Genomic DNA, 14,800 nt, shown 5'->3' on the forward strand with positions numbered 1-14,800 from the left:
GCAGGTGAAATTATGTACTAAATTTAAGTTACAAAACTGATACAAAAGCGCTAATCCAACCTCCTAGATTACCTGACTTACCTAGCTGATGTCAGTGTCGTTTTCTCTTTTAAATATGCATCTCATTCACTTTTTCTATATTTTCCAATTTTTTAATTATCTAACCATCCATCAGTCCCATTTACATCAGATAATTGAGACACTATTGTACTTGCATGCACTAATTCCGTTGTTTGTTTGTTTTTGGGTTGTTTTTTCACAATAAATATACAAAGTATACAAATAATTATTATAAATATGCAAATATACATATAAGCAAATATACAAAAGATAACTTAAACATGAAACAGACTAGTTGTACGTATCACAGTTAATAAGCGGGAAGATAGTATTATTTATAAATCAATACAACCAGTGTCTAATGTTTTTTTTAATGGATTTGTATTTTAGGCTTAATAAGATCCAAATCCTAAATTACTCATCTTTTAATAGGTTATTTCTTTACCTTAGAGGGCTTAAGAACTTAAACTAAATTTGTCTCCAAATTGGTAAAGTATTGTGATGAATAGACATCAATTCTTTTCTTTTCTTTTTTAGATCTATTTAGCACACTCAAGGGGGAGGGTGGGTATGGAGTGTAAGTTAATAAGATAGGTTATCATATGTTATATAATATAGTACACTCTATTTTAGTTGAAAATGAGATGAAAATCTAACCTATCATGACGTCAGTCACGTGGTTAAGGCCACTTTTTATAGATTACGTCAAATACGATCTATCTCAAAATTCCTTTGTCCTAAATCTTTAAATATACTAATTCATTCAATGATTATCTCTAAAATTGACTATTGTAATGCTTTATTCAAGGGAATGGCTCAAAAAGAAATTAGAAGATTGCAAATTATCCAAAATGCTTCCATCAAATTAATTATGGGAGCCAAGAAGTTCGATCATGTCTCTCCATTACTCCAAAAGGCACATTGGCTCCCAGTTGCACACCGAATCTTATAGAAATTATCCTTACTCACTTTTAAATCGCTACTATACAAAACCCCAGCTTTTATTTACAAAGTTTTAATTCCATATACTTCTCCTACAATTTTAAGATCCAATGAACAGCTTTTATTAGTCATTCCCACTCTTAAAACCATAAATACTCGAAGACAATACATTTTTACTGTTACGGCACCACCGATTTGGAATTCACTTCCACTTTATTTAAGAGAGGAGAAGAATCTGGATAAATTCAAGAGCCAACTTAAGAGCTTTCTTTTTAAAGATGCTTTCAATATCTAATTGAAACGCTAATTGCTCTTTCTATCTGCTCTCTATTTTACCTTTTTAAGTATTTCCAATACTTTTATGTTTTTCCCATTCCTTTTGCATTTTACCTTAATTGTTCTCTCTTTCCTATCATAAATTGTATTTCTTTCCCTTCTACCCCATTGTTTCCTTGTAATAGTTTTAATTACCTTGTTTTAATTTATCAGTTTTTAATGATTTTTATATTGTTGTTTTTGTTTACCTTGTATTTTTTGTATATTTTAAAAATTTATGTTATTATTTGTATATCGCTTAGTAATTGTGATAGGCGATTAATCAAATAACTAATAAACTTGAAACTTTAAACATGAAGGGTGGGTGGGTGAGTGGGTAGGGGTTTTTTGTTTTTTACACTATTAGATCTTATGTGTTAGATATTATGGTGCTATATTGGACTTATTTGTATGATATATTTTTGTGCACTTGTATGATTTGAAAATGAATAAAGATTTTTTTTTTTTTTAAAAAAGAAGGAATAACTTTGTCTCCAAGATAATGGAGGGTAAAATGACTTGCTGAAGCATCAGTGTGAGAAGTAAGATTTGAACCCTAGCTTCCCTGGTTCTCAGCCCACTGTCCTAACCAAAAGCATGTTTCTTCACTCCTTATCTGCCTTGTCTAAAGTAAGGATTCTTAGAGCATGCAAATATATCTCAAATAGTGCTGCCCAATTCGCCGAGGCAGGACACCTACAGTCAAAAGTGCCCCAGACAATGGCGCGTCAACAATCCCATGGTGACATTTGCACGCAGGACAGATGCGCACTGCCATTCAGGCCTTCCCGTTTATACTGCGAGGGTGTGTGTGGGGTTCCCCCCCCCCAACTAAACTTACCTCACGCTCTCGTTGGTGGTGGTGGTGGGGGGGGGGACACTGAAAACTCCTGAAGTGTGAAAACGGGAAGGACAACGGGAATGCAAGGCCTTATAAGTTTACTGGGGGGGGGGGGTTTTCCCCACCCACACACCCATTCACAGCGCAAACGGGAAGGCCTCAAAGCAGCGGAAGCACATCTGTCCTGCACGCAAATGTCACCGCAGGATTGTCAGTGCGCCAAAGTCTGGCGCGCTTTTGAAGGTGTACCACACTGTAGGCGTTTATCGAAGTTCTAGGAAAACGGGTAGGGACACCTAAGCTCACCCAAGGCTGGGAAGTGGCCTTAGGCAAATTTAAGCGGCCCTAGGCATCTCCATAGAGCTGTGACAGACGCCTGAAATGTAGGCCAGCAAAATGCTAGCCTACATTTCAAAAGTTAAAAGTAGACACAGCCAGCTGAGCCGATTGCGGCAAGGGAATTCCCAATCTGCTGAGCCGGTAGGACTCCCCAAAGCTGTGCTTCGAAGAATCTTGCTGGATCAGCTGATTAGGGGTTAAATACCACTGCTGTTATCAGCTGAGCCATCTGCAGCAGAGTTCCCCCTCCTCAACATGTACCCTCCCCCTCCCCTCCCCCAAATCGGCCGGAGGGATGCCCACTCCCTCCTGCTGCCGGCCACTTCAATCCCCCAAACCCCCCCAGCCAACACCCCCAAACCTCAAGACTGCAAATCATGATGGCGAGATTTCGGAGGGAGGGGGACCGGTGGCAGGAGAGAGTGGGTATCTCTCTTGCCAATCGCGATGGGGGTTGTTGGGTGGTGTTAGGCAGGATGGAGTGTGCATCCCTCAGGCCAATTTTAGGGGGGCCTCTGCCGCAGCCAGCTCAGCTGATCGCGGCAAGGGTATTTCCCCCCGATCAGCTAAGCTGGAAGGATTCTCCGAACATAGCTTCAGGGAGTCCTGCCAGCTTAGCTAATTGGGGAATCCCTTGTTACTATCAGCTAATGGCAAGCTGCCTATCTTTGCGATTAGGCTAAGGCACGATTCTCTAACTGGCACTGGTGACCTGGTTGCCGGTTAGAGAATTTGGGGAGGGGTTGTTAGGCAGATGCGATTCTGCATAGGATGCTGGTACCCGATTCTCAGTCGCTTCTTAGGAGGTCTTTGAGCCAAGTGTCCTATACAGAATCAGGCCCTAAATGCTTTATATACCACTTTTAATATGATGGACAGCAAAATAGTGTGCAATTTGTAAAAATATTACTAGCAGAAAAAAAACCCACCAAAATCTTGACAGACTCTCACTATAGCAAGAAATGATAGCTATAATCTACTAAATTAGTTTTCTCATTCTCCCCTTCCACCCCAACCTTTGCTCCCGCCGAGCCCACTCATCACAACAATCCTTACCAAAGCCCACACTTTCCTCCAGAACCTGGTGTGCATACACAGAGTCCAATCATAGAGTGTTCCCAGAGAGCAGTGAATACAGCCTCCACGGACTGGCATACTAGCCCCACACACAGGCTTATTCAGATTCTCAAAAACACCAGCTCTGTAGGTGAAGCACTCTACATACCTCAACTTGTTGAAGAATGGAGATGATCGTGTCAGAAAGACATGAATCTGCTTCTTTATCAAGTTTGGCAGAACACAGGGATAGCTGGCGAATCAACTGGCCCAGTTCCTTGTAGTGCGCAGGGATCTGTTGCTCTGTCTGGTCATTAAATTGAGTGACAAACATTTGCAAAGCTCGAATTGCAGCTCTGTGAGCAGCTGCCAGTCTAGACATGGCAAGAGACTGGTTAAAACATCAAACAATAAAAATTAGATTAATACTCAAATTCTTTAAAAAGAACATTTTTGGTAGCAAATCATCAAAATATCAGTGCCATATAAAGAAATAAAGAAGCCACACTTTAATCATAGGAATTACACAGAATAGTGATAGATGCCAGACGTCCGAATGGACTCTTGCCATTAACTCAAGCTACAGTAGGTTTGCAAATATTATAATAATGTGGATTACAAATAAACTTGGTGGAACTGCTCCATTAAAATTAAAAAAAAAAAACAAAAACTGAAAGGTCACCAACTTTTCCCATGAAGCTACTGCAAAAAATAGCAGCCAGTACTAATTTTTACCTTCTTGGTGTGCTTGATTTTATGAGGACTTAATTTCTCAAGATCAGCTTGAATTTCTTTAACCTGTTGGTTGAAAATAAAGGTAAAACAAACTTGCCCAAGCACAATTTCATTTTAGTAAAAAATGCAATTTCTCTGCAGAATTCAGAAAAATTGAATTTTAGACATAAAAACAACAATTTAAAGTGCAACTCCAAAATATGCAAACCTGTATAAAACTCTAAAGAAGCTGAAAAGGTTAAACTATAATGAACCAAGAGTATAGGGAAAAAACCCCCAGATGTAACAATAACCTAAAGAAACTGATTGGCAGATATCAAATCTCGGGGATTATAAAGTTTTGTCAGGCTCAATACTGTCCCTGGCCATAAAAAACAGTGGATTCAAATAGTCCAAGAATCTATTAGTACAGATCAATACGCAAGTCAAATACCTAGTAGGGCCATGTTTTGAAAATATTTTCATTAGGAGTACAGTAACTAAAATTAAACACCGCATTAAAAATACAATCAATATATCTGCAAATGATATTGACAGGGGTTGCCATTCAACAAATAACATATAACTGGAAAGATTGTACAAGGCTAAACTATTGCTTTTGGTGGAATTCAGTGTGTCATGTGTTTAAAATGGAAAGAGCGTTGGCAGTTCAGAAGGGATATTATAAGAAATTCAAGGATGTGTGGGGACCATTTTTAAATTATTATAATGAATGATTTCCACTTTTCCCAATTTTAATTTTTGCATATGGAATGGGGAGGGTTGGATTTTTATTAATATTACATATGAATGATAAGACAATATATTCCTGTGGTTTTTCTTTTGATGAATATGAATGTGGATATTTCTTTTTCTGTTGTATAATATGGTGGATTTTCAAGTGTTATTGTCTTATATATTGTTTAATATTTGGCTGTACACTTGTTGTGAATTATAAAATGAATAAAGAAATTTAAAAAAAAAAATACAATCAAATTTTTCATAATTTGCTCATGATTTAACAATTTGAATAATTTTAAATTGTGATTTTGATTACCTTAGACCAGGGATGTCAAAGTCCCTCCTCGAGGGCCGCAATCCATTCAGGTTTTCAGGATTTCCCCAATGAATATGCAAGAGATCTATTAGCATACAATAACAGCAGTGCATGCAAATAGATCTCATGCATATTCATTGGGGAAATCCTGAATACTCGACTGGATTTCGGCTCTCGAGGAGGGACTTTGACACTCCTGCCTTAGACAGAGTCAGGCACTTTAACATCGAAAGCAGTCCATTGAGTAGCAGATAAAGGGAGCCGACAGCTGTATTCAGCTACCTTCTCCCACAGATAGTACAGCAAGAATGGAAAGGGATGGATCAAAAGCGAATGGGGGGAGAGGGGGGAATAGGGACCAGATTATGTTCCTGTGAACATCTTTATTGTAGAGCACTACACCAAGGCAGATCCTTTTGTCCTCTAGTGGTATGTTTCTAAAGAGGTAGACCAGGAAATTCATTCTGGCTAAGGATACAGGTTTCCTCTAGAATCGATAATATGTTTATTGCAATACTGGAAGGACACTATGATAAACTTCTTGCTAAGCAATGCATCTATGCTACAAGGTAAGCAATTGCAGCTACACTCTAGATCCCATATAAAGTAGACATTGGGCTCCAAAATATTTGACTGCTGTGTAAGTGAATCCATGTTATATTGGGTTCATAGTGTAATATGTAATATCAACAACAAAAATACAGTACAACCCTTGAGAACACTATAAGCAATTCTGTGTTATATTGAACCAAGCTGTATGGAAAACAGCCCATCATATAGTACACTGGAAGATATAGCTCTATAAGAGGGGGGGAAATGATCAAAATTGGCTATTTGAGCACAGGGTCTCATTGTATAAAATAGGACCCTGTGTTAAAATAGAATGACTTGTCCTAAAATAACCTTTCTTAATGGCAGCCCTTGTTGATAATTTCCTCCCTACCTGGCCTCTGATACAGAAAGTCTCAAATGCCTTTAAAGGACAATAATCTGAGACAGCTATTGGATATGCAAAGAAGCTTAACAGATCTCTACAAGGGCTTTGTATATCTTTTGCTGGTCCTTATGCAAATGCAACAGTTTTTGTTATTGTTTATTTTGTCTTTTCAATTACAAATTAACAGAACTGTGTTCCCACCACCTGTTGACTGCAATAACAGTTTACAAAGTAACCCATGAGTCTCACCTGCTGCTGAAGCACATACAATATCCTAGCAGATCGGATGTTTTGTTCTTGCTGTCTAATGCGATCTCTGCGTTCTTCATCTGGATCCAAAACTTCCACAGATCTCTCTGAAAAAGAGATTAAGTTCTTACCTTGCTAATATCTTTTCTAGTAGATAGATGTGTCATTCTGAACTGTAGGGTATTCTCCCCATGCTCGCGAGCCATGCAGAAGGAATCCATTCCAGCTTTACAACTCCTCCTCCTTCACCAGAGGGCTCTGCTGCCCCCTTCAGCATGTACCAAAGCAGGTGATAACCCTATATAGAAACACATGCAAAGGAAGGATACGGGGAGATTCCCTAAACTACAAATCTGCTCTGCTCTGAAAATATAACATGTTAAACATTTTAACTGAACAAACATCATAATATCAAGTTTCAAGGCTTCTAGGTGGTATACAATACTAATAATACAGATAGCAGATACTATAAAAACAAATTATAAAATTAACAAAGATGGACAATACTAGGGAATATTATTAGTACAACAAATTACTTGTCTTACGGACATACACTAAACATAAGGAGATGGGCAAGAACTACAATACAGTAAAACCTTGGATTGCAAGTAACTTGGTTTGCAAGTGTTTTGCAAGACAAGCAAAACATTTTATTAAATTTTAACTTGATATACAAGCAATGTCTTGCAATACAAGTACATACAGTATACATACATCACATCATCACAACTAAGCCATTGGTTCTTCGCTTTGACTGTTCTAAATGAGCGAGGTTTTGCAATACGAGTACATATAGTATACACGCGTCACATCATCACAACTGAGCCGATGGTTCTTCTCTCTCTGACGCCGAAGGAATGTAGTGACTGTTCTAAATGAGCAAGGTCTTGCAATATAAGTACATATAGTATTTTGTATTAAAGTTTTGGAGTTGTGGAACGAATCCCGTCTGAGTTTCCTATGGGGAAATTCGCTTTGATATACGAGTGCTTTGGATTACAAGCATGCTTCTGGAATGAATTATGCTCGCAAACCAAGGTTTTACTGTATTTGCAAAAAGAACATAGAAGATATCAGGAGGCAGTGGTCTAGCTTGGGAAGGGCAGGAGCACAGAAAGCTCCTGCCAATACAGCGCTGGACCGCCGGGATTAAATAAAGGTATGGGACCGGGAAGTATTCACTCCATAAGATGCACTCTTATTTCCACCCACTTTTGGGGGGGGAAGTGCATCTTATGGAGCAAGAAATACAGTATATTTCAAGGTAGTTTATGATCCTAAAATAAGTAATTTAAGTGAAAAACACAGATACATGAAGATATATTATTTGTTCAAAATAATAGGCTGGAGAGATAAGTTAGATGGAAGACATAATATCATGGATTTACAGCCAGAGAGAAGTAAAGTTGCTAGTCAGAATCTGAACCCAGCTACCTGTTGTCAAAGGCCAGTAAAAACAGCCAAATTTTGATCCTGGCTTTTAAACACAGATAAGCTTTCTAATTTTAGTCCAGATAAGGAAAAGATATGCTTTACCTATAATTTTCTTTCCTTTAGTCAAAGCAGATGAATCCAGAGACTTGTGGGTTACATCTATTTGCCAGTAGGTGGAAATAGAGAGCACTGAATTGAAGTGTGCCATATATAGGACAGTATGCTCCTTGGTTAATCAGTATGCCTCATAAAAATGCAGAAAGAACTTCTCCTTCCTCAAAGAATCAAACAATGAGATAACAACTGGAAACCCAAAGAACCTGTAAAAGTGAAATCCTTTAATTTAGCTTTCATACAGAGCTCCATAGCCTCCTGCAGAATTCAGAGACTATGATTTAAGCAGAGTGAATTTGGCCCCCATTTGCTCCTTTGTAAGAACTGTTCAAGACCTCTCAACTGATGCAACTTTGGACCAGTATTGCATCATACATTTCTTAACAGCCTGTGTACTCACTGTGACCTCATAGGATCTGTGCTGCAGCCTGCTTTCAGCTCTCTCAAAGTAGTTGGATGAGAAAATTCACTACCAAAATGCTGGGAATGGTTCTGTAAAGCTGATCTTTGGGCTGCCAGTCAGACTCCTATGTTTGATTACACTTCCACCCCAGCGGACCAACGGGATGGGCGGAGGAGTGAAGATGCAGCTGGCACCCTGCGAGACACTGCTGAGCCTCCTAAGGGTGCTTAACAGCCTGCGCTAAACCTCTGCTTAACTGAAGGTGAGACCAAATCAGGGAGGCCTTGAGCTCTAGAGAAAACTATGCAGGCTGGCTAACAGGTGCCCAATGGGATCGGCCTTTCAGCTACAGGGCGGTTTGTGAATTCTCAAGCAGGCAGAGCTTCAAATTCGCTCCAAGCACCAAATTACCCCAAAAAGGGATGAAATTCCATCAATTAAAAATAATAAAATGTGGACAGTTAGAGAACCCAGTGAAGTACAGCAAAGGCAGAGTGAAAAATCCAGAGTACACTTCCCCCTCCATATTCGCGAATTCCGCATCTATGGATTCGCTTATTCGCGGTTTTAAATTTTAAAAATTTATTTTTATTTTTTGGGCTATTTTAAGCCCTGTAAGCCCCCCCTTAAGCCTTACCTGGTGGTCTAGCGGGATTTCAGGGCAGGATCAATCTTCCCCGTGCAGATCGCTCACAGGAAATGGCTCAAGAGACTACGGGAGCTCAAAGCAGTCATTTCCTGTGAGAAATCTGCACGGGGCAGGAGCGTGGGAAGTTCGCTCCTGCCTGAAAACCAGCTAGACCACCAGGTAAGGCAGGGGTTAGGGGCAGAACCGGCCCGAATATTATTCGCGTTTTTTTAATATTCGCGAGCCAGCTCTGCTCATAACCCCCGTAAATACGGAGGGGGAAGTGTAGATTCCTTTTGCAGCAGCATTCGGCTATAGGGAAATAACCCATCTGTCTAGAATATCTCACCTATTGCACTGGAAAGTATTATTTAAAGCTGCAGGATTACTAAAGTCAAACAATACTCAAAATTTGGCCCTGCCAGTTTCTATTTCCTTCAACTTTCTTTATATGGCAATGGATTTGAAGTAACTTGCCCCAATTCATAAGAATTATTAGTGAGAGGAGTGGGATTTGCTTCTCTGCTTCTCAGCTTATTGCTCTAACACAGGGGTGGGCAGCTTGTGATCTATCATTGAATTTCATGTGGCCCACAAGACCATGGGAAGTATACATAGAAAACACCATTAACCAGAATTTTGGAAATTTTAAATCATGTATAGTGCAAATATTTTCAGAACAAGCAATCTAGCATTATTTCCTATTGTTTTTGTTAAATTTTACTTATTTATCACAGATGGTCTATGAAGCTCTGTTCTTTGTTTGTTTTTTTTACGTTATGTAATGGTCTACTCTTCCATTATAATGGCCCTATCGTATATTCTCGAATATAAACCCATCTGAATACAAACGAGGTAACCTTTTCCCCAAAAAACAAAGGTGAAAAAAGTTGACACGAATATAAAACTGAACTCGCAGAAGTCTCGTGAGGTGACTGTGGGAACTTGCATCATCCATTTTGAGTAGTGGGACTTCATAGGGCAAGAGCATAGGAAGATCACTCTTGCCCTGGCGCACCACTGGATGAGCGGGGCTTAAGGTAGGCCCAGAGAGAGGCCTACGATAGGTCCATGTTTGTTTTATCATTCCTTCTTTGAGAAATTCCCTCTTATTTGACCTGTTTGTCTGTTTTAATTAGATTATAAGCTCTATTGAGCAGGAATTGTCTCTTACATGTTTAATGCACAGCATTGTGTACATCAGTGGTCTCAAACTCGTGCCAGGTACTATTTTGAAGCCCTCGGTATTTTTAGAATAATCACAAAAGTAAAATAAAAGTTTCTTGATCGTATTACAATATTATTATTAAGACTTAGCCAAAAAGAAAGATTTATAAACTATAAAAAAGGGTCATTTCTTTTACTAAAACATTAACTATTTTTTCTGAGACCCTCCAAGTACCTACAAATCCAAAATGTGGCCCTGCAAAGGGTTTAAGACCACTGGAATACATCTAGCAGCGCTAGAGAAATAAAAAGTAGTAGTGAGACAAATATAAACCAAGACTCCCATTTTTTGGCCCAAAATTCTAGGCTTATATTTGAGTATATACAGTAGTTTGAGAAAATAATGAGGGGGAGTTGCTAGTGCAGTAGGAGAGACAGATTCTGTGCTCATTTTACCTTTTTTAGCCAGTTCTTCTATCTTCTGGATGTACCTGCTTAGTTCCTTTTGTAATCTTCGAACCTCCCGCACACTTCTGTCACTCTCCTTTTGAGGGCTCATTTTAGGTCCTGGCCCTGGATCATGGGTGGGAGGTGAGTCTGAAAAAGCAGGATGTAGAACGCCATCATTTGGGGTGTAAACATACACCTTAGCTCCAGAGTCAGTAACTTCGGAAGGCAGCTGCTGCCTGTTTTTAAAATGTACTTGACTTCTTGATTTATTTCTGTCTGCAATATTTCCAGGTCTTTTATGGGCAGTCTCTTTAGATATTGAAAACTTTGAAGATTTCTCCTGAGACTTTTTGGCCACATCTTGCTTCAGTTTTTCTTCTAGATGTTTCCGTTTTATATCTCTTTTCGCCATTTGAACAGCCAAATTAAGTTTATCCTCAGACACAACAGAAAAGGAAAGAGAACTCCTGGAGCTCTGCACATCATCATCTTTCTGCTGAATATTACTTTGAGAGTGTGACTGTGTTAGCTTTTCTATTATAATTGGTCCAGGAGTAGAATATCTGATTGCTAAATTGGATGGATGGGCTGGAACATTCCTATTGAATTGCAGCTGCAATAATAAAAGAAAATTAGAAAAAAATATACAGTTTTAGTTTTAAGATTTTTATTCATTTTTCATATAACAAGTGTACCACTTAAATTTATACAATTTCATTACGTACACACTTGATATTCCTTCATACATTACTATATATATATAACGTATCATTATATAATCTTTTACTATAATCTTGAAACAGTATATAATATTTAATAAGTATACCAACTATTTCTCAATTATAAACCCATCCCCTCCCCTTGGCAACTGCATATAATACTACAAGATATATTGATAAATTATTTATATTATAAGATGAATAAAATAAACCCTCCCACCCACCCCCTCTTATCAATATCTTATTATAGGAAAATTGTATCATTCATTGCAAAAATCTATTAATGGTCCCCAAATCTTCTTAAACTTATCTATATACCCTTTTTGTGTTGCAAATGTACGCTCCATTTTATATATATGGCATACCGAATTCCACCAAAAGTTATAATTTAACCTGTCATAACTTTTCCAATTGTATGTTATTTGTTGAACTGCTATTCCAGTTAATATAAATAAAAGTTTGTTGTTATTTGAAGAAATTTGACTATGTGCTCTCATTGCTGTGCCAAATAAAATCGTATCATATGTCAAGGCTACTGGATTCTCCAAATTGATTTCCAAAATAATAATATGAATGGACAATAAAATAAAAGATGATCTAATGTCCCCGCCACAAGATGACAGTGCCAGCATTTATTAGACTTAGAGCTATCAAGTTTTTGTACACGAACAGGGGTCCAAAACTCTTTAATCTCTCCACTGTAGTTCCTCTCTCATCTTTCTTCCTGTAAACCGTGCCGAGCTCCGCATTCGTGGAGATGGTGCGGTATATAAACCCAAGGTTTAGTTTAGTTTAGTTTAGATGCTGAAACTGTACATCTTAACCTCCAAGACCAAAGACGTGGCCATTGTGATGCAGTAATCCTGATGCTTAATCTCAATGCTCCAAATGTCTCTAAGACCATGTTTTTGTTTTTTATTTACAAATCCAGATATTAATTTATACCACATTGCGGCCTGGTGACCCATAGAATCTATCTGAAAACATAAGAATTCCAGGCTATGATAATTATTAAGATTTTTCCATTCAGGGAACTCCGCCTGAATATCCTGCTTCAATTGCAACCACCTAAAATATTGCGATTTATTTAAACCAAATTTATTTGCAATTGTGAAAACTCAAACAGTTTACCTTTGTTTATCACATCCTCTAAAGTACAAATTCCAGCCATCATCCAATGTTTCCAGATGATTTTAAAAACGCCAGCCTTGATCTTGGGGTTTAGCCAATTGTTTGAGTTGTTGATTTATTTATTGGAATAGGAGTTAGACTACTTATATACCTTAAAGTTTTCCAGGTATCAACAAATATTTTATGTTCTTTATATAACCTTGACATTTGAATACTAATAACATGATTAAGACGTAAAGGAAACATGAGCCTCCATTCTAACCAGAACCAATCTGGAATATTGGACCCAAACTGGGTCCAAAATGCCACTCAAAGGCAAGAAGGCGTAGTCCAAGCCAAGCGTCTTACTAAACCCATGGGGTTTTTTTGGCACATAAACAGCTCAAAGATAGTCTTCAGTTAGGCCATAGAATCCCCAGATGCCGCCCTGAGTCACCATTAGAAGAGGAGCCCGCCAAAATCACTCCAATGTGGGAAGGAGAAACCCCCCCAAAAGTCTGCACTGCCCCCTCAAGCTGTCTCCGACAATGGCCCAACACTGCCCCTGGGTCCTCACCACAGGAGAAAGCTCCCTAAGTTTGGCTGCCCTAAAAGCCACTGCTCAGAAACAGAATTGCTGGAAGTATTGGCAAGGAGAAATCTCCATGAGAAGGAATGGTAAAGAGGAAAGAGCAACAACATGCAGTACTCACCACTATGTTCTGAAAACGATATCAAGCAAACAACCCATATACACTGTCTAAACTTGTCTCCAATACACTGCACTCCCTTTGGGTTTAAATTTCTCTTTTTTTTTTTTGTAATGAGGAAGGAGCAAGGCGTGCAGGACAATTCCAAATGGGGCCACCCGGGACAGCTCAGGAGCTGGCACCACCAGCTATACCCTGCAATAGGCACCTAGGAAGCCTAATTCCCTCACTCAACTGAATCAGCAAAGCCAAAACAGGAGCCACCTCTCACAGGTCACACTGCACAGAAGAAAAAACCAGGAGCAGGAGAAAGATCATCCATCCTCCTGCTGGAAATAGAGAATACTGGCTTACCAGTGAGTTTACCATCCTATAGAGAACACAAAACTGAGCTTTGTCATATATATCTCATCTCTGGATTCATCGTCTGCTGATGACAAGGAAGGAGGGATTTGGGGACCAACTTAAAGACCTCAATAAATATACTCTGGAAGAAAGGTGGGAGGGAGTGGATATGATTAAGATGTTTAATATCTCTGTGGTATTAATGTACAGGAGGTGAACCTTTTTCAAATGAAAGAGACTCCAGTATGAGAGAGCATAGGATGAAGATGGAGAAATTAGGTCTTACCTAATAATTTTTGTTCCATTAGTCCTTCACACTATTCCAGACCAGTGATATAGTCTTGCCCATCAACCAGCAGGTAGAGATAGAATCCATGAAGAAGAGCTGTCCTATATAGGTCCTACCTGACCACAGTCTTTCAGTATTTTACATTAACAAGCAGAGAGAACAAGACTCAACCTCAGAAAGCATGGAATAAAGGGTCACTGCAGCTCCACAGAGTGTGAAGGACTAAAGAAATGAAAATTATTAGGCAAGACCTAATTTCTCCTTCCCACTATTCCAGACCAGTGGGATGTTCAGAGCAAATCCCAGCAAGGGAAGGCCCCTGGAGCAGTCACCCACAAAAGCTCTGCTTCAAATTGAGCATCTAAACGCACTCTCACATCCACATGGTAATGTCTGACAAAAGGAATGGACAGACGACCAAGTGGCCGCTTTGCAAATTTCCTTCAGAGAAAAAAAGGGCCGATTTGACCCATGAGGACACCACGCACTTCGTTGAGTACGCTCATAATAGGGTTGGTGCCTGTTTCTCTACCAGCAAATATGCCGAACTGACCACCTCTTTCAATAATCTCGCAATTGTTGGCTTTGATGTGGAACATAATATAAAATTAATTAAATATTTACTTTATTGATTTCTTTAATTCAATTCATATCCTAAAAACTAACAAAATTTATTTCATCTTTAAAATCTACAATAACATGTAATACAAAGCGCAATTGACTATATTTACCCTACTTTGTATAGTTTTGATGTGGAGCAGCCATGCTTCTGAAAACCCCAAAGACTGGACAACCGATCGACCTTCGAAAGTCATTTGTGACCTTCAAATACCCGACAAGAACTTTGCACACTTCTAAGAGACACATACTCTCACCATCCACCTGCTTGGAGACAGAAAATAATGAAGGGCTGTGGTTGGG

General features: G+C 38.9%; 1 protein-coding gene across 5 annotated transcripts in view; it reads right to left on the bottom strand.

Annotated features, from left to right (window-relative positions):
• The window catches only part of KIAA0753 (KIAA0753 ortholog), a 71,577-nt gene that overhangs the window by 48,421 nt on the left and 8,356 nt on the right, over positions 1–14,800 (bottom strand). For 3 of the 5 annotated variants that reach the window (XM_033922015.1, XM_033922013.1, XM_033922016.1), the window contains exons 3-6: positions 10,713–11,319; positions 6,511–6,617; positions 4,289–4,351; positions 3,723–3,944 (exon numbers count right to left, since the gene is read on the bottom strand). In XM_033922015.1, coding sequence (XP_033777906.1) covers positions 3,723–3,944; positions 4,289–4,351; positions 6,511–6,617; positions 10,713–11,319 — 999 coding nt within the window. Of the gene's footprint in view, positions 1–3,722; positions 3,945–4,288; positions 4,352–6,510; positions 6,618–10,712; positions 11,320–14,615; positions 14,762–14,800 lie in introns of all 5 variants that reach the window. The other 2 variants (XM_033922017.1, XM_033922014.1) reach the window with 2 other exon arrangements.

This window comes from Geotrypetes seraphini, chromosome 15 (genome assembly GCF_902459505.1).
Source record: "Geotrypetes seraphini chromosome 15, aGeoSer1.1, whole genome shotgun sequence".
NCBI classification, from domain to species: domain Eukaryota; kingdom Metazoa; phylum Chordata; class Amphibia; order Gymnophiona; family Dermophiidae; genus Geotrypetes; species Geotrypetes seraphini.